Source organism: Hordeum vulgare, chromosome 1H (assembly GCF_904849725.1).
Source record: "Hordeum vulgare subsp. vulgare chromosome 1H, MorexV3_pseudomolecules_assembly, whole genome shotgun sequence".
Classification (NCBI taxonomy): domain Eukaryota; kingdom Viridiplantae; phylum Streptophyta; class Magnoliopsida; order Poales; family Poaceae; genus Hordeum; species Hordeum vulgare.
The window spans coordinates 379398130-379424427 of record NC_058518.1 but is presented as its reverse complement, the minus strand read 5'-3'; the positions used below and the strand labels follow the sequence as shown (position 1 = coordinate 379424427).

General features: G+C 46.9%; 4 protein-coding genes across 5 annotated transcripts; 2 read left to right on the top strand and 2 right to left on the bottom strand.

The window, feature by feature from the left end:
* Window positions 1-6629: 6629 nt before the first annotated feature.
* LOC123438741 (tobamovirus multiplication protein 2B) lies at window positions 6630-9141 on the bottom strand. Of its 2 annotated transcripts, none has more exons than XM_045115801.1 (5): window positions 8950-9141; window positions 8288-8353; window positions 8144-8208; window positions 7700-7850; window positions 6630-6896 (listed from the first exon to the last, which is right to left on the bottom strand). In XM_045115801.1, the coding sequence occupies exons 1-4, from the start codon at window positions 9067-9069 to the stop codon at window positions 7718-7720; spliced, it is 384 nt and encodes a 127-aa protein (XP_044971736.1). In that variant the 5' UTR covers window positions 9070-9141; the 3' UTR covers window positions 6630-6896; window positions 7700-7717. The 2 variants fall into 2 exon arrangements, with proteins under 2 accessions (XP_044971736.1, XP_044971735.1); XM_045115800.1 differs by having other exon boundaries at window positions 6630-6893.
* A 61-nt stretch (window positions 9142-9202) lies between these two features.
* LOC123438725 (NADH dehydrogenase [ubiquinone] 1 alpha subcomplex assembly factor 3-like) lies at window positions 9203-12517 on the top strand. Its single transcript, XM_045115798.1, has 6 exons — window positions 9203-9390; window positions 9490-9561; window positions 11313-11429; window positions 11586-11620; window positions 11940-12040; window positions 12188-12517. Exons 1-6 carry the CDS (start codon window positions 9281-9283, stop codon window positions 12272-12274), a joined length of 522 nt encoding a protein of 173 aa, XP_044971733.1. The 5' UTR covers window positions 9203-9280; the 3' UTR covers window positions 12275-12517.
* A 3087-nt stretch (window positions 12518-15604) lies between these two features.
* On the top strand, window positions 15605-20150 carry LOC123438709 (pyruvate kinase isozyme G, chloroplastic). The gene is made up of 12 exons (XM_045115797.1): window positions 15605-15934; window positions 16634-16897; window positions 16973-17138; window positions 17581-17715; window positions 17799-17909; window positions 17997-18085; window positions 18452-18514; window positions 18665-18840; window positions 18993-19095; window positions 19237-19412; window positions 19597-19705; window positions 19834-20150. The coding sequence occupies exons 1-12, from the start codon at window positions 15737-15739 to the stop codon at window positions 19945-19947; spliced, it is 1704 nt and encodes a 567-aa protein (XP_044971732.1). The 5' UTR covers window positions 15605-15736; the 3' UTR covers window positions 19948-20150.
* Window positions 20151-20896: 746 nt separating this feature from the next.
* On the bottom strand, window positions 20897-24672 carry LOC123438693 (linoleate 9S-lipoxygenase 6-like). Its single transcript, XM_045115796.1, has 9 exons — window positions 24194-24672; window positions 23840-24123; window positions 23494-23731; window positions 23074-23418; window positions 22888-22973; window positions 22704-22793; window positions 22313-22614; window positions 21953-22216; window positions 20897-21855 (listed from the first exon to the last, which is right to left on the bottom strand). Exons 1-9 carry the CDS (start codon window positions 24354-24356, stop codon window positions 21093-21095), a joined length of 2535 nt encoding a protein of 844 aa, XP_044971731.1. The 5' UTR covers window positions 24357-24672; the 3' UTR covers window positions 20897-21092.
* Between the last annotated feature and the right edge of the window lie 1626 nt (window positions 24673-26298).

Genomic DNA, 26298 nt, shown 5'->3' with positions numbered 1-26298 from the left:
AGTACATCTCCGTTGGAGTGGTGTGGAGGCACAATGCTCCCCAATAAGCCACTAGAGCCACCGTATTCTCCTCACGCCCTCACACAATGGGAGGAGCTGTGATTCCACTATTGGTGCCCTTGAAGGCGGCGACCGGACCTTTACAAACGAGGTTGGGGCTATCTCCACACAATGCTCGGAGGCTCCCAACAAGACCATGGAGCTTCACCACAATGGATATGGCTCCGAGGTGACCTCAACTGTCGAGGGTGCTCAAACACTCAAGAGTAACAAGATCCGCAAGGTATTAGTGGGGGAATCAAATATCTCTTGGTGGAATTGTAGATCTTGGCCTTCTCAACCAATCCCTAGGAAATCAACAAGTTTGATTGGTTAGGGAGAGAGATCGGGCCCAAATGAGCTTAGGAGAAACAATGGAGTCTTGGAAAGTCAAAGGTAAGGTTCTTGGAGTGGAAGAACCCTTTATATAGTGAGGGAACAAATCCAACCGTTATCCCCACTTACAGCACCCGCAGCACGGTACTACCACTTGGAGGAAGCGGTACTATCGCTGCCCCTAGCGGTACTACCGCTCGGGGGAAGCGGTACTACCGCTGCCCCTAGCGTTACTACCACTTGGTGGGGAGCGGTACAACCGCCAGCCCCAGCGGTACTACCGCTTGGTAGGCAAATAGCCACGGTAGTAAAAATGCTACTACTGGGCCTACCACCGCTGGAAAAGTACTCGCAAAAAGTCTGACGAAGTACAACCGCTGAGAGAGAGAGGTACTACCGTCCCGAAGCGGTACTATCGCTCATCCGGAGCGGTACTACCGCTCAACGAGCGGTACTACCACCGCACCTTTTTGCAGAGACAGGTAGAGAACATGCGGGAGCTCCATTGCCGCAAACAAAAGGTGGTGGAAAGAAAAAGTGTGCATGTGTGTGTTGATTCCACCCAAACCTTTCCGACGCGGACCCCCTCTTAATAGTACGGCTTTCCTACGACTCAAAACCACCAAAGAGAACCGTAGAAACCACCGCGCTTCAATACCACCCAGGGGCGACGAATCGTCCTGTGCCTTGCCATATATTATCTGAAATGCTCAATGCACACGATTAGTCCGCACAGGTACTGTCATCAATCACCAAAATCACTTAGGACGAAATATGCCCTAACAGCAACCAAACTCGCCCTTTACAGTTTCTGTTTTACTTTTCAGTTCGACCACCTACAAAATATTGCGGGGTGAATAAGTGCTTATGTATAAGTTCCAAAAAATATATACACAGTCACTGGAATTATGGTAGCTAGAAGATTTCAAAAGCGCGTCAATTAAGAATTACATATATTTATACCTCCGTAGAGAAGCATGCATTTGATCTTTGCTGCTGAGATTCGGTGTTTCGTATCGAAGATCTAAAACAGTGCGTTAAAAGCCTAATGTAAGTTTATTTGAAGCAAAAGTTTCAAAAAAAACATTTACAAGGATTCTTGTATGCAATTTACATGGGGCTACCTGATATTTGATGTCTAGTCTTCTAATTATTGTATTTATTAGTTCTAGCTATATGGATACCAATATTATTATAGTCGTTTAGAAATACTGCATTTGTACTAGTACAAGTCTTAAGAGGCCCGTTGCAACGACACATACATTGTACTAGTTGTTGTAGAGTAGACAATGGCCGATTTCTATGTTACCATTCAACCCGGAGCATGGCTCGGGATCAATCCACTAAACAATGGTCGTTGGCTCAAGATGTGTTCATTGACGACCAAGATAGCAACCTCAAATTCTTCATCCTCGTTCTCATTGTCGGACGATGAACATAAGATGTTAAAAAAACATCCGAGTTATCCATCATTTATCCTTCATAATGATGATTCCGTACCTTGTGGGCATGGAGGAGCCTCGGGCAGACAACCGAACACATTGTGGGCGGCAACAAAGGGGAATGGGCGAGTTGTGGCCGATGAAGGGTACCGTCCTTGGCCTATTGCAGCAGGCATGTCAAAGCACGCGCCCTCCGACGATGTTCTTGGAGGTAGAGGTGGTGGGTTGTCGGTGACCCCGGGCTAGGTGTGACTTGTAGTACTCTATCGGCGGCGGAAAGCGGCTACAACGCCGACAAGAGTGGGCATCAGTGGTTGAAGTGACGGTGGGGTAGTCGGTCGATGTGGCCACGAGGGCTGGGGCAGTGGCTAATCGGCGAGAAGTGGGTGACGGTAATGAGGGTGACGAGGCCGAGGTGTTGGTGTGGAGATGAGGAGGGGGGGCGAACAATGGCCGTTGTACCACAGACGGACAGGCCAAGGGGAAGACATCGCGAGCATCCGCGCAGACACAAACTTGGCCCATATTTGGACCAGAAACGGTCGCGGCTGCCTGAGCACCCATCCGTCTGCGTCGGCATGTTGGACCGTGTTTTTTATCCACACGGACCCAAACAAACACACAGACGAAAGACATCCGTGTGTTGGAGTTGCCCTAACAATTTGGTTAAAATACTACCTGTGTATATTTTGTCCCATGGTGACAAGAAAAGTAAATGGTATCTTACCTATTAATAAAGCAAATATTGCTTCTGTTGTACGTCATTTAAATTACCCCTAAAGTTGGCTAAAATTACCAACCAATGTCACCTATAAGTCATAGAAAAAGTTTCAAACAGGAAAACCTCTGGACTGGGCCGGCCCATGTAGGCACCTCCTATATTACGCTCCTGTTTGGGCCGGCCCATGCGTGGGCGCCTGTTTTTTAGTTTAGTTTTGAATTTTTCTTTCCAGTTCCATTTTGTTTTTCTACTTTAAATAATTTAAAACTTCAAATAACTTTTCTTAATTTTAAGAAACTGAGAATTTCGAAATAAAATATTCAAAAAACATAATTTTTTAGAGAATTCAAAAACTACTTAGGAGTTTTGAAAAATGTTTGCATGTACAAAAAAATGTTTAAATTTTAAGAAAATGTCCATAAAATAAAAAAAGTCCGTGTAAAAAAATCTTAAAAACAGTTTGTACCTCTGTTTTTAGTCTCGTTTTTTATTTTCATTTTTCTGTTCTATTTTTTAATTTAAATAATTTAGAACTTTGAAAAACTTTTGCAATTTATAAAACTTAGAATTTTGAAATAAAAGTTTGAAGAAAACATAAAATGTTTGTGAATTCAAAAAATGCTCGGGATTTTTGTAAAAATATTCGCATATTTAGAAAAATGATCATAATTTTGAGAACAATGTTGGTGAAAACAATAAAATTCCATGATTTAAAAAAAAATTGTGTACTATTTTTTGAGTGCAGTTGAAAAAAATGTTTGCTAATTCAAAAAATGTTCATGCATTTTAAGAAATGTCCTAAAATTTTAAAGACATAATATGATCAGCATCATTGAAGATTATAATTGATTTTCTTCCGTTGCAACGCACGGGCCCTTTTGCTAGTTAAGATAAAGAATAGAATGAAAAAATTGGTAACCACCCAAGAGCAATACTTTGGTCATGATTTTTTTTAAATAGCTGATTTTAGCCATCAACCAACTTACCTTTATTTGTAAAGTGGTTTCTCCATCAATTTTTTGTCGATTTAACTAAATCGTTCCCTATTAACTGAAGAACTAAATTGCATCGGGCATTGGCATCGCAATATCAGATGTCATCGTATCTTCTTTAACATCTAAATGAAAGGAGGGAACACTAATGTTTCTTAATTAGCACTGAAGCCAATCAACAGAATCTGCAGTATGGAATCTAAGAGAGGAAGAGGTGAAAGCTGCTCTGTCCAGTATGGAATCTAACAGAGCTCCTGGGTCTGATAATATTCTTGCGTAATTTTATCAATGTGGCTGGGAAACCGTCAAGGCAGATATTATGAATCTGTTTAAAAGCTTCCATGCGGGGAAGCTTGACATTCAACGCCTCAATTATGGTGTTATCACTCTCCTGCCTAAAGTGTCGAGTGCTGACCGCATTCGGCAGTTCCGCCCCATTTGTCTCCTTAGAGTTCCCTATAAAGTACTCCCTCCGTTCCTAAATATAAGTCTTTTAAGCGATTTCAATAGGTGTCTACATACGAAGCAAAATGATTGAATGTATACTCTAAAGTATGTCTATATACATCCGTATGTAGTCCACTAATGAAATCTCTACAAAGACTTATATTTAAGAACGGAGGGAGTAGTTACTAAGGTCCTTGATCCCCGTGTTGGGATCTATGCCCACAAGCTAACCAGCCCCCGCCCAGAATGCTTTTGTTAAAGGGCGCAACATTATGGATGGCATCTTGGCCCTTCATGAGTTGTTTAATTATACCCATGCTAAGGAAAAGATTGGTGTGGTGTTGAAAATGGACTTCGAGAAAGCTTATGATAAGTTTAACTCGGAGTTTCTTCTAGATTGTCACAAGATGAGAGGCTTTAATGAAACCTGGTGTGGTTGGGTGATGAAAATCCTGTTCAATGGCACTGTTAGTATCAAGATGAATAATTGTGTGGGTCCTTGCTTTCAAAGCGCGAAGGGGGTCCGTCAGGGCGACCCCATGTCTCCTTTCCTGTTTAACCTGGCAGTAGAATGCCTATCCAAAATGATCAATAACGCTAAAAAAGGGTCTTCTGATGGGGCTGGCCTCGGATTTAATTCCTAATGAGGTAGTAGTGTTACAGTATGCTGATGATACTATCATCTGTCTTGATCATGATATTGATAAAGCACGTAATCTGAAACTTCTCTTGCATATTTTTGAGAAGATGTCAGGTCTTAAAGTCAACTTTCAGAAAAGCAGAATTCTGACAGTTGGTGGTGATGAGACTATCAACCAAGTCTACGCTGATCTGTTCAATTGTGAAGTAGGTAACTTTCCCCTCAAATATTTAGGCATGCGAGTGAGTTTCACCTCCTTAAAGTCTCTGGACTGGGACTTTCTTGACGGGAAATATCTCAAGAAATTTGACGCCTGGATGGGCAATGCTGCCTCCATGGGTGGAAGGCATGCACTCCTCATTTTTGTTGTGACACAATTGTCTATGTACCACATGTCGATGTGGCTCATGAACAAAACTCTCATTGAAAAACTGGATAAACACAGGAGACGTTTCTTCTAGCAATGTTGTAATAAAAAGAGAATGTACTATCTGGTGAGATGGAGCAAAATTTGTAGATCCAAAAATAAAGGGGGGGCTAGGGGTGAAAGACCTACGTAAACAAAATATCAACCTCATGGTGAAATGGTGATGGAAATTGGATACACAAGAAGGGGTTTGGCAAAAAATTGTGAGGGCTAGATACCTTACTAACCAAACAGTGGCCACAGTCAAATCTAAATTTTCTGACTCCCCGTGCTCGAAAGCACTGTTAAAGGTAAAAGATGTCTATGATGGGGATGAGAATTAGGCTGGGACATGTGATTTGGTTAGGTTATGGAAAGACTCCATGGATGGTAATGCTCCTCTTTGCGAATTATATCCTAGCCTGTTTGAGATCTGCAATGATCAGGAATGCACTGTGAACAAGTGGGAGGAGATCTCCCCTGCTTCCTTTCTCCATAGAAGACTGAATCCGGAGTATCTCATCAATGGGGCAAGATTTGTTCCCTGGTGGAAAATCTGCCAAGATCACCTAGTCCCGATCAGGTCATTTGGGGTTTTCATGAATCTGGTAAATTTACTACAAAATATTTGTAGAAATGGCTGGAGAAACCTCACAGTGGCTACCATTTCAAGTGGATTTGGAAGGCTAAAATTCCTCTCAAAATCAACATTTTCCTCTGGCAGATGTTCCAAGATGCAATTCTAACTCACAATGCTATGAAACGCACAAGATGGTCCATAAATCCATCTTGCTCTTTCTGTGCTTCCTGGGAAACTGTGCAACATCTTATGTTCACATGCCGTGTAGCTCGGGTGGTTTAGCGAACTATTGGGGTAGCTCTGGGTAGTGATCTGTGCCCAAACAACCATTGGCAACTCTTCCCCTCGTGTTATGCTTTCATTCCTCGTGAAGAGAGCTTGTATACCGTTGGTTTAGCAGCTATTACCTGGGCGATATGACTGGCTAGAAACCGGGCCATATTTGAGAAAAAAACTGATAAAATCACCTTTTGAGATTGTGTTCACTGCATGTTCTTTCATGCTATACTGGGCAGGTCTTCAATCCGACAAAGAAGCGAAGAATATGAGGAGCGAGACTCAGATGATCCGAGAGGGTGCTATGACGCTGATGAGAATTTGTGATGCAGCTAAATCTGTTGAAAGCAAATGAAGCCCCCCCCCCCCCCCCCCCCCCGAGAGAGATCGTGGGCGAGTCCTGTGTTCAAGACGGAGTGCTTTTTACATTGAGAGACTTGGTCCTTCTCTGGTTGTTTTCGTCCTCTTTTGGTCTGGTCGAATTTGTAATATGTAGTTTCCTATTAGAACTGTTAGCTGGTAGTTTGCTTGAGCTATGTGTCACCAGGTTTTAGTCCCATAGTGGTCGTTTCGATGTCGAGCGGTTACAGTGGGTTTCCTGCATGATGCATCGAACTCGCTTTTCTCCTTTCCCTCCCCCTGTTCTTCTGGAACTTATGTATTTCCGTTCATTAGTAATGGACAGGGGTAAAGCCCAGTTCAAGAAAAAAAAACAGAATCTGCAGTAAGCATTAGGACAGCGACGGTAGGTTCGTTGCGAAACCACAATAAACATATATAATGGTTTGACAGTTCCACAGAACCCACACCAAAGGTCTGAAGTTTAAAAGAAGTAACCCTAAGCGCACTATGTAGATCTCGTAGTCTCGAAACACCAGTAAGCAACAAGGACCCTTTTTTGCACATTCCAGCGCCACCTGCCACCCGAGTCTTGCCAACTATACAATTCTTCAGTTACTACCTTGTTCTCCAGCAGAAGTCAGCTGAGCCCGGGCTTTGGTGAGATGTCAAGATCTGCTATGAAATGGGATGAATCAGTTTGTTTAGATGAAGGAATCCTTCCGTTTGAAATAAAAAAAATAAGGTTCCACACACACACTAAAAGTTTGCAAAAGAAAAATGATTTAATTTTTTGTGCAGATTTAAGGGTATGTTTGAATTGCCACCAACGTCTACCCTACCGAATCTTTGGTCATGACCAAAACATTGATCCTTGTTTGGATGATTGCCAACTTTTTGGCATGTCAATGCTCTTTCCTCTCGTTCACCTTTTCTAGTCAATGTTGGTCAACTCATGGGCGTGGAAAACCTCAACCAAAATTTTGGCTAGCCACATTTTGGTAGGGCAAACACGGGCACAAACCAAACACACCCAGTTGAGGAGCAAGCAAGTAATGCTTAGATCTTTACTAGTTCCACATTTTGTAGTTAGCACTCCCCAAACGATTCTCAGACACAATTTCATGCATGATGTTGTCCTACTGCCCCGCACATTAAAGAAATAGACGGTCCACATCCAATACAACAATATGCGATTTAAAGTGATTACGGTAGGCCAACAGAAATGAACTAGAAAATTCTGAGTTTTAGGCAATCACTGAAACATGTCAACTGTAGTGAGGACGTGATGATTGACCAAGCAAATTTCATGAACAACCCAAAGCTAGTTTTTAGTCTGCTTTCAGTCGCGCTGAATTTTAAAAAATAAATATTAGCAAAGATTAGTTCAATTGGAGATAATTTGCAAACAAAAATAAATGCATTTATGCACCAAACAAACAAGAATAAGAGGTTGCCCTAAGAAGAAAGAACTAAACTACCTTTTTGCAGTGAACACATCAGTCAACCCTGAGTTCTCCAGGCTCAGTATTCTTTTGATCTTTCTGTAATCGAGAGGCAGGCAAAATAGATTTAAGTTGGGTGCTCTCCATGTTTGACAACAGTTGTGTGACAGTCTTAATTTGAGATGCGCTGCATTGTTTAAAAATTGATGTTACTACAGGTGACAATAAGGAAAAGTAACTTCAACCATGCGGTAGAAATATGTAGAGAATCAATTATGGTAAAAGAAGCTCTTTGGAAAAGCTACAGTTGCTTTAGAATATTATTCCCTCCGTCCGGAAATACTTGTCCTAGAAGTAGATGTATCTAGACTTATTTTAGTCTAGATACATCCATTTTGTATATTTCTAGGACAAGTATTTCCGGACGGAGGGAGTATTTAGCAAAGATGACTGTAAGTGACATGAAGTTGGGAAAGTCACCTTTGCAAACTACTGTCCATAAAAGCATCCAAGGAAGAAATTACATTAGGTAGCTGTTGTAGCACCTAGAATATAATAGGATACAAATGTTAATAGCTACATTACAGGGATATAATTTCACATCAATGCAAAATGACATTTTACTTGCTCTGTGTTCTTTGTAAGAGATGCTTTTGCCAAGAGATTCTTAGGGAGTTTAGCCAAGTGGATCTGTAACACAAAGGACCCTGTGTTAGCACAATGAACACAAAATATTTACTCTGGACACAGATACTGTAGTCAAAAATATACTGAGACTCCTGAATTCAGTGAACTGGCATATTTGTAGCTGTAGGCTTGTAACTTCGATATTTTGGGGGACAGAAGATTACCGTAATCAGGGACAATTCCACTAGCAATCTAATTGGTTAAACTCCACGAGGACTGGACAAGAATGAAGACGCACAAGTAATCTAGAACTGTAATACCATGCTGCATCTGCACACTCCAGAGCAGCATTTTTGCAACTTTTTCAATGCCAATCTAAGCTCTCATGCTTGATAAATCATAAATGTCAATAAATGTTCACTACAAGATGCAACAGATTAACTCGCAATCAATCATAATGGCGTGAAAATTCATGCAAAACCTAATTGCAAGGATGAACTACCATATCTATCGCCTGAATCAGCAGCTACTTCCTGTCAAAATTTCCCAGATTTGACAAACTGTTGCTCTTCGATCACATCCAAACGGATTGGAAATAGCAAGGAGCTCGTAGCCAGCTGAAACAGACAAGGATGAGAGGAAGGGAGGGGGAAGGAGACCTGGGCAGGGGAGGACTGCTCCATGAGCTGGAGAAGGTTGGAGGTGGACTGCACCGCCTGCCCTATCTGCTCCGCCACCGTCGCCTTCGCTCCTCCGCCGCCGCCCGCCGCCGCAGCCATCTCCTGGTCGTCGTCGTCGTCGCACACCGCAGCCTCAGAATAATTCGAGGCCCAGCCCAGTGACTCAACTGCAACATGGGCCACGTGGGCTGTCCATCTAAGGAGCCATTCGGAATTCAAAACATTCCAGAGGTGGTGGGTGCAAAGCTCCCGACCCCCCTAGAACACGACACGCCCCCCATCGACCGGCGGCGAGGAAGAGGAGGAGGACATGGCGGCGGCGCGGGGGCAAAAGTCGCTGGCGACGCTGGTGAGGTCGCTGCGGAGCGATTCCATCTCCAGCTCCAACGCTCCCAGGCTCAGGCACCTCCCGTCTCTCAGGTACGCATCGGCTTCCCCCGTTCACTCCTTCGTAGGGGATGCTGGTGGATGATACGTGCTGGATTTGATTTGACCGGGACGTGGATTTGGCTTGATCAGGAGGACCTTCTCGCTCTACGACCAGATCAACCTCATCGACACCGTCCCCGAAGACCAGCTCCGCTTCCAATCGTAACCTCTCCTTGCACCTTCCACGTTCCATTTCAATTGTTTTCAGCTTTTCCTGTGCAATAGCAAGATGACCTTCAAAATATATCCGCGAATTTGTATACTTGTGGAATGAGATTGACCGTGGTTGCGTTTTAAGCTGAATGTTTGATGTATGGTTGAAGAATCATCATGGTAGATTAATCGATGTACTCTCTTCCCAAAATAACAGGTTACAAAATATGACTCAAATCGGTCAGTAGATTAACTACAAAATATCACTCATGGAAGTTTAATTACAAAATTATATCTGAAGGGTCCTGTGGTTGATCAGTGCCCGGAAATTTGGTTACAAACTGGTGTTATTTTCTTAAAACCAGATACTGCCCACAGGAGAGTTCTGTTCTAGGTACTAGTCGTAGCGGTTTGTAGGATTAAACCAGACGAATGCTTTAGAGACATACGTTGATGATTCATATCACGAAATGCAGTGACATTTTCTAGCAGATGTAGTGAGACTGAAGAGGTTTTGATTCCAAGTGATCATCTTGATATAAGATGGTTAACTCATAGTATTGCTTGCAAGCAAAGGGATGCAGCTGCCATTTTTCCTTTGTTTATCCTTTAGTTGCTAGGAATCTGAAGTTGATGCTGTACTCATGTACTGCAATGAATAATTTCTGAGAATTGGCCACTAACTTCAACAAAAGTGAATCAATCCTTTTTTTGGTTGGATGGAGGGGAACACAACATGTTTGGGTGACTTTTTTTTTTTTTTTTGCTGCAAATGGTCATTTTTGCCTCTCAAATTATTTTTGTTTTGAGAAGACCACAATACTACTCCCTCCATTCACAAATATAAGATGTTCTAACTTTTTTCGGAATCGTATGTATATAGACACGTTTTAGTGTGTTTGTTCACTCATTTCAGTCGATATCTGGTCCATATTGAAATATCCAAAACATCTTATATTGTGAACGGAGGGAGTATTATTTAGAAAGCCACAAGGAAAATGGTTAGGTGTAGAAGTGGTTTCTTAGTTCTTATCCTGGGGGTACCGGGGCTGGTTGAATGATAAGGAAAACAAACAGAAATGCTGTCGGTAGCTGGAAGCCGATATGCATAAGAGAAACATCCAGTGGTTTGGGCATTCAAAACCTCAGATTTGTATACATGTCTGGTTTTGGGAGCCATTATTCTAATAGTATGATGAGTAAGGCTGTCACATGGATGTTTTATTGTACTCCCTCCGTCCCAAAATAACTGTCTCAATCTTAGTACAACTTTGTACTAGAGCTAGTACAAAGTTGAGACACTTATTTTGGGAAGGAGGGCATACCTGTTTTCCTTGTTAAGCAGCATAGTATGACTTGGCCTTGTACTGATCTTGTTTTTAGATTCGATATAAAGCTGGGAGAGGTGCATTGGTTTCTCATTTTCTCTTATAAGATCACTTTGCACTACTGTCATGAGGGATGGATAGGACAACATATAGTGGATTTTTTTCTTCAAAATTCCCCGTTAATTTGCTAACTTTGGTTTCCTTTCCTGAGAATCATCGTGTCAGTCTCGCATATATGCGATTGGCAAGAGTAACCAAAATTGTCAGAAACAGTAATTCGGGACATACTTGAATTTTGCCATGACTTGGGGCTTAGATTTCTCTTGTTATGCTTTCAGTTCTGTGTACTGTTCTGAAGAAAAATTCATTGTACTATCTCATTTAGTTCTGTGTAACTTGTATATTTGATCAGATGTCTGAAATGTTTTGCAGTTACGATGACACTGGATTCAAGATTAACAATGTAAAGTATGAAGGAAGCTTGCTGATAGTAGAAAACAAGATAATGACCTGGACACCCAAAACATTTGCAGATATAACTGCTGAAAGGTAAAGGTTTGCCCAGTAATGTACTATCTGCTGTATATATGTCTTGAGCAATGACTCTATCAGGCCGTGTGATACCGTTTGTTTGCAGTAGTGCTGTTGAGTCTATTCCTGTTTGTTAGTTATTTACTGACAACTTATATTCCTTCAATAATGCAGTTTATCAATCTTCAAAGTTGTACACCCGATCCCAGGTATCTTAGCCAGTGCTCTATGTTCTACATGGCATTTCCTTATGCTAATGTTACCGTGTCAAATGATCATGGTTCCCATGGGTGGGCATTCCATGATTAATCAAAATGAATATTGTTTATGCATGCAAGATATTGCGGTCTGTTTTTTTACTTCCATGTTGTGGCTCAGCATGTTGCTTTAGCAGTTTATATCCAAGTTCATTGTTTAAAATTAACAATGTTTCCTCAGGGGCCAGGAGTGGACAGCTCTGTTATTCGTATTTCTGAACGAAATTAGTGTTGTTGGGTTATTAACATCCAATATACCGTGTTTCTCCAGAGATTCTGATTCTTGGTTGCGGGAAATACGTCCAGCCAGTCAGTCCTGAGCTGCGCAAGTTCATTCGGTCAACAGGGATGAAACTGGAGGCTATCGATTCGGTAAAGATCAAATGCATTCCTCCCCTTCATGTACAACATAGCGTCTAAGTTGAAAACCTCAATTCAAAACACAAAAACACAAATTTGGATACTGTGATGCAAACTGTTGGCTCTGCATGTGCATAATGACCCATATTTGTTTGGCAGAGGAACGCGGCTTCGACCTATAATATTCTAAACGAAGAGGGGAGGGCAGTGGCGGCCGCGGTTCTTCCGTTTGGACTCGACTCTTAATTATGTCAAGTAGAGCGGTTTGTGTTCTCCTTGAAGTCTATAGAGCTGACACAAGACCTCTCTTGTACCTCGGCGTCGAAACCTGTAACTGTCGGTGGCAAGCGTTGTTGCCCACCCCCTTTTTTCTGCTGTCCCTTAGGAGGTATCACCCTGATTGTGAAGTGTTTTATATGGTGACCGAGAAAAGCAGTTTACCTTGTATACATCAGAATAATCAGCACGAGCCTGACGGTGTTTTTCGAATTGGCCGGGGTTTATTCATTGGCCTTGTTGGTCCTGGGATCCATCTGCCATTGCGTCCAAACCGATGAGCCGACGAGCAAGCGGCGTGGGCATCGACGTGTTTATTATTATTGCTTGTCCCGTATCTCCCATAACAACATGGAAAGTTACACAATAGAGTAAATTTTGGTGGCGCAGATTGATTTTGCGCCAGTGCCGCCAGTTCTTAGCGCGAGGAGGAAATTGCCTGGCCGTGCGTGTGTCTCTTGGCGTGAAAGTCATGCTTGCCGACTTGGGTGAGGCAGTACAGACCTCACGCCGAAACTCGGAGAACCATACGCCTGGACTCCACAGGCTGAGATATAGGAGTATATATATAGGAGTGCACTTCCCTTTTTCTTTCCTTCGAACAAGGTGGCGAGATATAGGTAGCTAGCTACACCACACAGAGCGATGGAGGCACGAAAGGGAGAAGGATTTTTGTCATCGTTTTCTCCGTCCACATCGCCTCGACGGGAACGTGTACTCGCATTGCCTGGCCTAGCTCCGCACGCGGGGCGGGGCAGGGCAGGCGCGACGAGCTCTAGCCAATTTGTCATTGTTTTTTCGTTTGTTTGGAACTCGCTCCAGCCAACTTGTCCTTGTCTGCGTTGTCGGGCTGGACACATTGCCGTCTCCGCGTGGCCCGCGAAGTCCCCAACCGCCCATCCCCCCCAAACAGGATCCGCCTCGCGTGGCATATTCCTCTCCGCGCACGCGGCCGTTCTGGCTTAGTGTACCGACCACTGGTGGGGCCAATCAGCATCCATTGCGGACTTTTTCACTGTTTTAAACTTTTTTCTAAACATGAGCACAAAATGAATCAGGCCCTGTTCGTTTCATAAGTCCTAGAACTTTTTTAAGTCCTAACTTATAAGTCATAAGTCCCTACCTGTTTGTTTACAGGGACTTATAAGTCCCGAGTCCCTACCTGTTTGTTTACAGGACTTATAAGTCCATGTTGAACCTGCAGAAAAGATGAACTGCAGCGGCGACGAGGCAGCAACCAAGGGAGACGAGGCGGCGGCCGGGCGGCGACGGGGCGGGGCGGCGGGCGGGAGGCGGGAGGCGACGGGGCGGGCGGCGGGGCGGCGACGACTGGGTGGGCGGGCGGCGACTGGGCGGGCGGGCGGCGGGGCGGCGACGACTGGGTGGGCGGGCGGCGGGGCGGCGGGGCGGCGACTGGGCGGGCCGGCGGCCGGGCGGCGACGGGGCGAGCGGCGACTTGGCGGGCGGGCGGCGCCGGGGCGGGCGACGACTGGGCGGGCGGGCGGCGACTGGGCGGGCGGGCGGCGGGGCGGCGGGACGGCGACTGGGCGGGCGGGCGGCGGGGCGGCGGGACGGCGACTGGGCGGGCGGCCGGCGGCGATTGGGAAAGCCGGCGGCGGGCGGGCGGCGGGGCGGCGGGACGGCGACTGGGCGGGCGGCCGGCGGCGATTGGGAAAGCCGGCGGCGGGCGGTGCGAGCGTCCTGGAGTCCTGAGCGATCGAGGCAGGGCGGTGCGAGCGTAATGGGACCAGAATAAGTCCCAATAAGCTCCTATTAGAGAGTCTTATTTCATAAGTCCCAATTAACCATAATAAGTCCCAATAAGTCCCTAGTGTTTGGTTTAGGTGGGACTTATAGGGACTTTTTTAAGTCCCAAAACCAATAAGTCCCTGAAAACAAACACCCTCTCAGATTTGAAACCATTTCACGAACTGACCCTTTTAGAAACGCCACAAATCGTGGCGTTGCTGCCCCACTATGCAACGCCTGTCTACCGTGGCGTTGCTGCCCTACAGTGATACGTCTGTCTACCGTGGAGTTGCTGCCCTACAGTGATACACCTGTCTACCGTGACGTTTTTTCTTTTTTGCAACGCCAGTCTACAGTGACGTTGCAGACCCACTGTGAAACGCCAACAGTGCTGGCGTTGCTGCCCCACATTAGATTGGCGTTGCAGGTCGATTGTGAAACGCCAACAGTGCTGGCGTTGCAGACCCACTATGAAACGCAGCGACGACATCCAGCCAGCCCACGGCATGCTGCCAGCAACATGTGTACTGCTGAAACGCCATGGACCATGGGGTTTCACTCGTGGCCTGCAACGCCACATTAGACTGACGTTTCTATGTGCGTCTGTAACGCCACATTAGACTGACGTTTCTATGTGCATCTGCAACGCCACGGACTCTGGCGTTTCAAAAAAGATCAGATCGTGAAATGGTTTCAATTAAAATTCATTTCGTGAAATACTTTATCCCATGGGTCAAAATCGTGAAAAAATCCACCCATTACAGGACACTGGTACGGACTGGGTTCAGATACGGGTAGCACTCACACTTCTTCTTCTTCTTCTCTTGACATGAAATCCACCTATGCTTCTTTTGTGAAGAGGAACATTGACGTGTATCTTCATGAAAAGGTCACCTAATTTATTCGGCACACCCGTGCGTGATATACGTGCGTTGACGGTATTATTGTGCCTGCACACCTCAACTGTAATCGGGAATAATAGCTGCACCATGGTTAAGTGTCGGAATCATGAGCCACGACGTCTCCCATTAATGGTTCAAACACCGCATGAGACATGTGGTTAGCACACTCAAAATTCACATTACCGGTTCAACGTTCGGCTTTGTATTGGAAGTAGCTTGTTCTGGAGCATAGCTTGTTCTGGTCGGGCCGGTGGCCGCACCGCTGACTGTAACCCTGTTTCCGATGAGCAATAGTATAAAATTAGTACTACTAGCAAGGAAAAAATAACCACGTGTGAGGTGCACTTGACTTGACTTGGGTGCAATGTTGCGTGTACGTGTACAAAAAAAAAAAGATGTTCAGAAAAGAAAACAACCAGTCCGCCATCTTCGCTGCAGCCAGCGGGTCCCACCCGTAACTGGCTCGTGCCAGGCAGGCAGGCAGGCACGCGAGTCTCCGGTTCTCTTGGGCGTTGGAACCGAGGCGACGAGCGCATCGTATGGACCGCGCCGCTGCGCCCACCTGGCCTCCGGGCCCTCCGGCCCCCCGCCACCACCACCACCACCTCCGGCGTATAAAGGCCCGGCCCACGGAGGGAACGGGCGGTGCTCCCCTCGCCTGTCCCAACATTAACCCTCGCGTCGCCCGCGGCCTCTCCCTCCCTCCCTCCCCCCCCTCCGCGACCACCAGCGCCCTCCCTATTCCCGTCTCTAGCGCGAACCGCGGGGCGTCCTCCAAACAATGGCGGCGGCGGCGGCGGCGGCGGAGATGGTGCGGGGGTTCGCCGCGACGGCGCGCGTGGCCAGGCCGGCCGCGACGGTGCCGGCGCCCCCGCAGCCGAGGCGGGCGGTCGCCGCGCGCGTGCTGCGGACCTCCGCCTCCGAGAAGGTGGCGGCGGATCTCTCCGTCGTCGGGACCAACGGCTCCCTCTCCGCTCTGGTGAGCGTCCGCTGCCTCTCTCTCCGTCCCTGCTGCTGCTGCTGCGCGCGCGCTTCTTCCTGCTTCCCTGGCGCTGCTCCGTGCGCGCTTAGTAGAGACCGGCCTCATGCTCTCGGCGTTCGACGCGGGTCGCTCCAGCCAGCGGCTGGCCTGGTCGCCCCGCGCTCTTGCAGTGTTCGGCGATTTTGATCCAGAGCACCGCGGTTGGGTTCGCCATCTCCTGTCTTGCTGGGATTTGTCTGTTTGTGCTTGTACCGTCGTGGAGTCGTCCTTGCCGCGCACTTTGTTAGTGGTCGATGTTCTGATCCCGAGCGCAGTGCCTGACGTGATCTGTTCCAGCTTACGGTAGGCTCGCCGTATAGGGCTTTTGATCTGCTCATCTCCACCACATTACACTCGGAGGACTTCATGCTCCTGGTCCGATGTCTGATCTGACTACAACTAGTGTAAACCAAAAAAAAAGCAGTCCGAACTTGAAAAATGGCTGGCTGATGATTATTGGACTCGAAATATTTGGTTTCCAATTCCTAGGCAATTCAGCCTCTTCAGCAGTTCCTGAGCAATTTTTAGATTGTTTAGCTAACAGCCCATTTGTTTCCATGCTACTTTTGCTTTGCAGTATGCTGAACGCGATGAGAGATTTAGCCATTCGAAACATGTGGTTCATTCAGTGACTGATTTATCTTTGTTTGCATGCAGAGCAATAATGATGTCAGTACTGACGCCACCTCACAAGCAGTGGATGTGACTCCCCGGAGGAAGACAAAGATAGTCTGCACCATAGGCCCCTCGACCAACACTCGTGAGATGATATGGAAGCTTGCAGAGACTGGAATGAATGTTGCGCGTATGAATATGTCCCATGGTGACCACCAGTCACACCAAAAAGTGATTGATTTGGTGAAGGAGTACAATGCACAGAACACTGATGGCAACACGATTGCTATTATGCTCGACACAAAGGTATGTCACGATTGAATTCATCAAATTAAATGCAGCAGTCAAATGCTTTAAGATGATTAAGGTTCGGCGATGCAGGGTCCGGAAGTGAGAAGTGGGGATCTTCCTGAGCCAATCATGCTTGCGGAAGGTCAAGAGTTCAATTTCACGATTAAAAGAGGGGTGAGCACCGAAGACACCGTCAGCGTAAATTACGATGACTTCATAAGCGATGTTGAAGCTGGTGACATACTGTTGGTGGACGGTGAGGACTGGCCTGACACCATTTAGCTCAAAATTTTACATCGATGATTAACTTCTTTTTAAAGCAAGTGCATGTCCACATATTTGCTCTACAACTGTTCCTGGTTAAAATTATTTTGTTGTGTTGTCTAATCCTTCTATTTCATAATATAGGCAGTTTTAAAATGTGTGCCACTCAAACATTTTTTTGGTTTTGAACATCAATATAGAAATACTAAATAGGCATAGGGAGCAACATGTTCTTTTAGAAAATTATGGTCAAAGTGTTACTTTGTAGTGTGTCTCTGTGCTTTAGACTACTCATATTGTGAATCAGAGGGAGCTCTACTCTTCAGTCTATCAGAATATTTGGCTGTCTTTTAAAATCAATTTGTCCTGTTTGCAGGTAAACAATACAGAACGTTACAGTTACTAACTCTTCATTCTATTGCTTGTGTTATCAGGAGGAATGATGTCGCTTGCTGTAAAGTCAAAAACATCTGACACAGTCAAGTGTGTAGTAGTCGATGGTGGGGAGTTGAAATCAAGGCGCCACCTTAATGTGCGCGGAAAGAGCGCAACTCTGCCATCTATAACAGGTTAATTGGTTTCTTCCTTAACATGTTCAATTGTCACATAGTTGTGCACGAAATCCTGACATGACTTGCTTCTGCCCTAACAGAGAAGGATTGGGAAGATATCAAGTTTGGTGTTGAAAATGGTGTTGATTTCTATGCTGTTTCGTTTGTGAAGGATGCCAAAGTTATTCATGAACTCAAGGCTTACCTGAAAAGTAATGTTCTCTATCATCTATTGAAGTCTTGGATATCTATATTGGGAGCTTGCTCAATATTTTCTTTGCTCTTTCAAAAATACCCAGGTGCTAATGCGGATATACATGTTATTCCAAAAATTGAGAGTGCTGATTCAATTCCAAACCTCCAGTCCATTATTGCTGCTTCAGATGGGGTAAGGCCCTGAAACTGCATGTATCAGTTCATTCATGTTAAAACAAGTAGCAACTCCTTCCCACATGTACATTTCCTTAGATAGCTGTCATGAGTGTTCATTCATGTTAAAACAAGTAGCAACTCCTTCCCACATGTACATTTCCTTAGATAGCTGTCATGAGTGAGTAGTCTAGTGGATCATGTTAATTGAAACTTCAAACATATCATTCTTATATTGCATGAATTCCATAGGTCTATTTAAATCTAGATTTATCCTGCATATGCTGCATGCAGGTCTTATGTTTGTGATAACGAAAAATATATAATTTGCGACCTTAGTGGACTAATTTATTACTGCTAAATAAACTTCTTGAAATGTTCATAGGCAATGGTGGCTCGTGGAGATCTCGGTGCTGAACTTCCAATTGAGGAAGTTCCTTTACTACAGGTGAGACTAAAAATCCCATTGCATTTATCAGAACATGTCTATAAATTTTAAAGGATTAAAAATATTCATCCTTTTGTACTTTTTCTTAATATACGTAAAATGCATCCAAGCATCAGTTGCATTTAAATTGCAACTATTTTACCTTTACAGGAGGAGATTATCAGAACATGCCGAAGCATGCAGAAACCAGTCATTGTTGCAACAAATATGTTAGAAAGCATGATAGATCATCCAACTCCAACAAGAGCTGAAGTCTCTGATATAGCCATTGCTGTTCGGGAAGCTGCTGATGCCATTATGCTATCTGGTGAAACTGCCCACGGGAAGTAAGTTTTAACCTGTCATCGCTTTTGAATGCCTTCTATTTGTGATCGTGTGTATCAATTAAGCAATCACAGAAGCATTTCTAGAGGCTACAGGTCTACATTGGTCTATAGCATTGCCTTGGACTTACATCTGTGCTTCTTCATGTGTTTAGGTACCCATTGAAGGCAGTGAAGGTGATGCACACCGTGGCACTTAGAACAGAATCCAGCCTATACGACCCAACTAAAGCTCCCAGTCTTGTTGCACGTCCAAAGGTATGATCCCCCTTTTCCAGTTGCTGTACTTTCAACCCAATATATGGTGCCTTCTACTCTATTTGATCTTTACTACTTGGACTCCAACCATCTTACCACCTTTCGTTTTTAACCCATGTTTTCTCATGATTATTCTTGTAGGCGCTACTCAACGATGACTTCTGCAAAAGCCAATTAAGTAAAATGTTTGGATCTCATGCTACCATGATGGCGAACACCCTTCGCACACCGATCATTGTGTTTACACGTGTGGGCTCCATGGCTGTCCTTCTGAGCCACTACCGTCCCTCGTCCACCATATATGCATTCACAAATGAGTAAGTTCTTTCTTCTTTTAACCATGCCATGACAAAGAATAACCACAGTGCTTTCCTCTAGTGAAATCTACCATGGGGGTAGGTTTTGCATTGATCCGTAATACCTAGCATCTACTCAACTAAAAATCAGAATGGGAAATAGATGCTCTGGAGTATTGATGATGGCATTCTACTGTTGTTGCAGAGTACGAGTGAAGCAACGGCTGGCACTCTATCAGGGCGTGGTTCCTATTCTCATGGAGTTCTCAGATGACGCGGAAGAGACTTTCTCAAGAGCAATTACCAGCCTGCTGGTAAGACCATGTGCTTCACAGAGTCAACCTTTTATCATTATTCCGACGATAGTTTGTCATGAAGTTTAGCTTTCTAAAGCCCTAAGTTTCTTTCTGACCAACCGTTGGTTTGTTGGACATTTTGACAGGATGCGAAATACATGAATGAAGGGGACTATGTCACCCTGGTTCAGAGTGGGTCGCAGTCGATCTGGAGAGACGAGTCTACCCACCACATACAAGTGAGGAAAGTTCAGTGCTGATGCAGAACATGCTGGTCTCCCCCCCTTATCACGAATTCACGAGAGAAAAGTTTTGATGGCGCCACCAAGTGTGTTATTCTACTGTGTCGTGTTATGACTACACCCGAGTAATTTTTTTATCGACAACATTGCTATGCCGGAGCTGTAGCTTATGCTGAATTTACTTGTAAACACTGAAATATTTAATGCAATATTCATTCTTATATTGGCGTGGTTTGACATTGGGCATGTCTTCACGATTTTTTGGCGTTAGCAATTGGAAAGAAGGTAACACAGTGGTAGATTTGGACTATCAAGGTGGTAATAGTTTATATCTGTTTTGTTTTTTCTTGCCGCAAGTATTCAGTTTAGGGTTGAAGGATTTTTTTTAGGAATTCTATAGGATACGATTCGTGTAGGAAAAAAAATTCTAGAGTCCTTTGGTTTGTAGGAATAGAATCATACTAGTATTTATTTAGTTGGTTCTTTGACAGGGTGGTGATTGTTTGTTCTCAAATCTGGGTTTGGATATCCCGACTTTGTCCGGGCGGACCTATCAAAAAGGAGAACTTTGGATATCCCGACTTTGTCCGGGCGGACCTATCAAAAAGGAGAACGTATATTCATCTTATATTGACATTACAGTACATGTATGGCTGAACTGACATTACAGTACATGTATGGCTGAACGTATATTCATTTTGTATTGAGATTACAGTACATGTATGGCTTCCTGTAATATATAATTGTATACGATTCGAGACTTTTTTTATGTTTTGTGGGGGTACCGAAGCAAAAGCCTATTTCAAAGTACGTCGTAGGTGTTGAACAGTTTTGTCTTGATAAGGTAAACGGAATTGCTCTGCGTACGACCTGATAGTTACGATTCACGTCGACGTTCTGATCCTACGATTACCATTGATGCATACATCTGATCCAAGGGTGGCTGAGCAGTGTCGTACAAAAATCGTAGGTAAATGACCCTTGTGTGGTCGGTTTCCAAACAGGAAGCCACAATTTGTTTGAATTTGTTTTTGAATCTCAAGCCGATCACCATTTCACGCAACAAATACTCAAACTCAAGCCAACAACGAAAGAAATCCGCATGAACCCCACCCAAAAACCAAATGGAGATAAATTTGCACACTCATATACACGTGGATCGATCATATGGAGACGCTGTTGGGTATCCCTTTCCCCGTGAGCCCCTTCTCCTGGCCGGCGACGTCCGGGAACAAGAGCGTGTACGGCACCTTGACCGGCCCCCTCCGGTTCTTGAGCCGCGGGTCCTTGTTCCTCTCCTCCACCCGCTTCTCCACCCGCCGGAGGTCCTCCCGGAACCGGTCCAGCAGGCGCAGCAGCTGGCCGTCGTCCGTCCACGTGGACGTCGCGCGCTGCCCGAGGTAGACCTCGTCGGAGGTGTGGTTGGACAGCACCTCGATGAGGGCCAGCCCCAGCGTGGCCGTGAACCTGTCTGGCACCATCTCCAGGAAGAACTTCTCCGGGTCCGCCTCCAGCTGCGTCATCTCCGGCGACCCCGGCAGCGGCACGAACCGGCGGCACCGGGTGGGCCGGTTCGGCGGGAACCCCGCGTAGGCGTACTGCCCGAAGTTGACCGCCGCGTGCAGCGCGGAGGCGATCCAGATGAGCGTCGACAGCGTCTGCGCGAGGTGGTCGACGCTGTCCAGCGCCAGCCAGCACGCCTGGTCGCCCTGCCGGTCGCCGTGGCCGACGGTGCGGACGTCGTGCCACCACGCCTGCAGCTCCGCGTCGCCGACCACCTCCTTGTCGCCGTGGTAGAAGTGGGCGCAGTAGCTGCGCACCCACCCGTCGATGGCGTGCCACACGTCGAGCCCGTCGACGGCGTACGGGTAGTCCTCGATGTGCAGGGTCAGGCCGCCGGGCTCCTTGGAGCTAGAGGCAATCCCCCTTCATCAGATACAAGAATGACAGGTACAGCTCGTAAGATTGTTACTTGTTCTCCTAAATTTTTTGAAAACGAAATGGAAGGAAATGGTTTGGGTACCGCTTGAGGAGATCATTTGGCAGGGACTGCTCGGTGAACCTCCAGTCCCCGTAGATGGCGGAGGACATCTCCACGGCGTACTTCCCCGGGTACATGGTCCGCTCCAGGATGCCGCCGGCGTTGAGGAGTATGCTCCTGGCCAGCGTGTTGATCTGCATCGTGTCCTTGAAGTGCGGCTCCAGGAGCTTGTGGACGGGGTGCATGGCGCTCAGCTGCCTCCTCGTCGCGATGATGAACGGCTCCACCGCCGCGTGCGTGAACAGCCTTCATTTCATTTGGCCACCCGCGCGTGTCAGTTTGCCTCACTTCTGTTCAGATGCTGCTGATTACTACGACTAGAATGGAACTTTGCATCCTCACCAGTGGCTGATGAGCTGATGGTACCCCGAGTCGTTGACGGAGACGTGGGCCTTGGCGAGCTGCCACAGATGCCCATCGGTGCCGTGGCTCGCCGGGAGGAAGACCCGGCTCAGCTCGGTGTCGCCCTCGCCGTCGCTGGGCAGGCTCAGCTCGATCACCACCGGCTTCAGGGTCCCGTCGCCCTTGAGGAACAGCAGCGTGCGCGACGCGTAGATGCACACGCCCAGCGTGTTTATGCGCCTCAGGTACGGCATCAGGTAGTCATGGTGGTCCAGGATGTACAGCCTCTTCTGATGCATTGCCTGCATTTTACAGTGATATTGTATGTGCATCATGCATACCAAGCAGAGAAACATACATTAAGGATAGAACAGGGAGCAGTTTTCCTAACCGTTTCAATGGTTACATCCCCAAGCTGGCTCTTGATGTGCTCGGCGGTTATCGAGCTCCTCTTCCCGCCACTGCTGACCGGCGGAAATGTCTGAGAGTGGAACATTTGAAAGTCAGTCAATCTCAATGCACGTGGTGCAAGTCTACGATCGGTCAAGAAAATTCAGGACGATCAGATGACTTACTTGTAATCTCTTGATGGCAACAGGGTTGAGCCCTGCGAGCATTTCCCTCGCGAACTCCTCGTCGCTCCTCCACGCCTCAGGATCGTCTGCAGCATGCATCCATCCATCCATCATCCAAGATGAAACTTGATGCACGATTGGGCGACAAAACTGGGAGAGAGGGAAGACCAACTGATCGTCACTCACTCTGGATGACTTGCGGGATGGGGAACTTGGCGGGGTGCTCCTCCTTGACGGCCTTGGCCACCTGCTTGTAGGTCTTGTGGGACGGCACGGAGGACTTGAGCTTCTCCATGACCTGGCCGTCCACCGCCGGCTGCACGGGCTTGCTGTACAGGTCCTTCCTCAGCAGCTCCATGGACTTGAAGTCGTTGCCGTGGATCAGCGTCCTCACCTCCGGGACCACGAAGTGCGTCACCGCCTGCACCCCCAGCTTGAGCACCTCCGCCAGCTTCCCCGGGCTGAACCGCTCGTCCGGCGGGATGTAGAAGTCCAGGTTGATCACGTGCTTCCGCGTCTCCGTCACGCCGTCTTCCAATCAATCAACCAGCCATGAGATGCAAGGTTCGTTATTTAGGAATGAAATCGGCTGGAGTCTAGCAGTACCGGTTTTGCTGATGGCGCGGCCTGTCCGGCAGCGGCGCGGGTAGGGGTGCGTCCGGGTGCCGCCGACGACCGGACGGACGTGCTCCGGGTTGTCGGGGTTGCCGAGGTCGTTGTAGCAGTCGTAGTCGTAGACGCGTTCCCAGTCCTTGCGCTCTCCCTTGCCGTCCCCTCGCAGGCTCCGCAGCTCCTCGTCCCGCAGCAGCACCAGCGCCTCCGGCGTCTTGGAAGGCAAGTAGCTCTGCGAAATGGTGGTCACCACGAAAGAACGAACGAAACCTTCATGCACGAGTTCACCCAGGTCACGATATCAATCGAACAAACACGAACGGATGGCCTCTGGTCTGACCGTGTTGACGAAGAAGAGGCGGTCGGAGGCGGTCTTCCTGTAGGGGTACACCCAGGAGTTGCACTCGAAGTGGATGCTCCGGTCCTCGGCGAGCTCCAGCCGCACGTGGCGGAGGAAGAAGCGGTCGGCGCGGTTCCCGTTCCTGACGGACACGGCGCCCGGCGTGCCGAAGTCGGCGTCCACCACGAACGTGACGTGGTACGTCGTCGTGCTCGCCTTCCCGTGCCTGCTCTTCTTGCCGCCCCTCAGCGGGGCCTCCGCGCTCAGCTTCCCCTTCCCCGTCTCTGCACCCTTTCGGCATCAGTCACAGTCGAACGCACAAGTAGCAACAGTGTTCTTCGGCAGTGCACTCACCGTGGTCGATCTGGGTGCCGCTGAAGAGGCGCAGGGTGGTGGACTTGCCGGGCGCGGAGAGGCCGAAGGTGTTGGCGACGACGACGGTGCCATTAACGGCGACGGCGTTCGCCGGCGGGACCGGGCTCCGATCCCACAGCTTGGGGCAGAACGGCATTTGCATGGACCGGGCTAGCTAGCTAGACCAGAAGGACAGGACAGGATGATGCTAACTGATTATCCGCCGCGGAATTCCTGTCGCAACCAATGGATTGGTGCCATGAGACTATATACATCTCGGTGGGGATCCTTGGAGTGTTCTAGGAGTAGGAGGGCATCGTTCTCTCTGTTCTCCTTTTCGCTGGAGGAGGAGAACTGGAGAAAAGCAGAAAGGGGGAGGGGAATGTGTGCCAGCCTTCGGCCTGACCTCTTGCACCTGATGCTGCTTCCTTTGAGCCGCAAAGGATCCCTGCCTTGTGCTCTGGGCCTGGCGTGTGGTGGTAACTTCTGGGCTCTCGGTCACTTCCAGTTCTTTATGAGCCCGGAAATTTCTAGCTACCTCTCGCATGTCGATAATTGGCCGTGCTATGCTCTTTGTGTTGACCATGTTGATATATGCTCTTTGTGTAGAAATTGGACAAAATCATTGTTCCGACTTTTTGATAATCTTTGTCACATAGTGAATTCGACATGAAAGTATTTCAACCTTTTTAAAAAGGTCAGAATCTGTGTCGTTTTTGCTTCACATGGAAACGTCGAGGTAGCTTGCGTCGCAGCTCCATATAAAAACACCTAGGTAGCTCGCGTTGTAGATCATATGGCAACGCTAGAGTATTTGACGTCTCTACCCAGGGCGTTGTTGATCTTGATTTTACAATCTTGGCTCTCCTCTTTCTTGTCAGGTCGACTTTGCAAACCAGTGACAATATCTTCTCCAGCAACGCCAACCCCCATGACGTTGCTGTTTCTGCCTCAGCGCCTCGTGGTGCTAACCTGCTTGCTGACAATTTCTACTCCAGCAACGTCAACCCCATGGCGTTTCTAGCCTGGGTAGCCCAGATACCCTGGCGTTGCCATATGGTCTGCAACGCGAGCTACCTAGGTGTTTCTATATGAAGCTGCAACGCAAGCTACCTCGGCGTTTTCATATGGAGCAAAAATGCCACGCTTTCTGACGTTTTCAAAAAAGATCAGATCGTGAAATACTTTCATGTCGAATTCACTTTGTGACAAAGATTGTCAAAAGGGTCCGACAGTGATTTTATCTCAAGAAATTCAGCTGAATTTATCAAGTTCAGTTGGATCTGACCCGATGTGAAAAAATTTATGAGTCTAGGAAAATCTAGGCTTCCCACGGTATCGTTCTTCATCAATAAGGCTTATCCACGGTTTCGTATTTTTAAGGTCAATTTCCAATCCGCAAACGCTCATACATCCAAATAGATAGGCCTCAAATACATCCGCCCATGCCTGGTCTCTGGGTGGTTTTCTTACAAGCATCGTCGAGCTGTAAACCAACATTTCCTTCCTGGTTAGCTTCACAAAGATTATAATGTACTATCATGGTTGTTGAGAATTGCACTTACATGACAGTACAAGTAGGCGAGCCCAGCAGACTCCCAGGTGTAATTCTGATCCTAGTTGACCAAGAAGTCAATATACATCCAAGAAGCAACGTCTTTGAATGTATCTCTAAAAACAACCTCGCTTAGGAGATGCCACACGTATGCTCGTGCATACTGCTCCACTGTCTCTAGGTTGGCAGCGGCCGAGCATCCCGACCTATTAGCCTCGAGCCAGGCGAATGGGACGCCGTTTGTCCTATTGTTAGTCCTTCCCTGTTCAAAAAGAGAGGTAGAGCAGTCACCGATGAGAGCGGTAACCCTCTGACGCCAGTTCTGATTGTCCACTCGTCCGATGAGAGTCTCGTCGTCAATGGGAAGCCGTGTGATCATGGCAAAGTCATTGAGCATCACATTTATCTCGCCACAAGGAAGATGAAAGTTGCATGTCTCCAACCGCCAACGATCAAGCAATGCCGTGAGAGCTGCATGGTTCATCACCGGGGGCACGCGTTTGATACACATAGAACAATAATACTTGACTATGCCATATAAATAATTCAT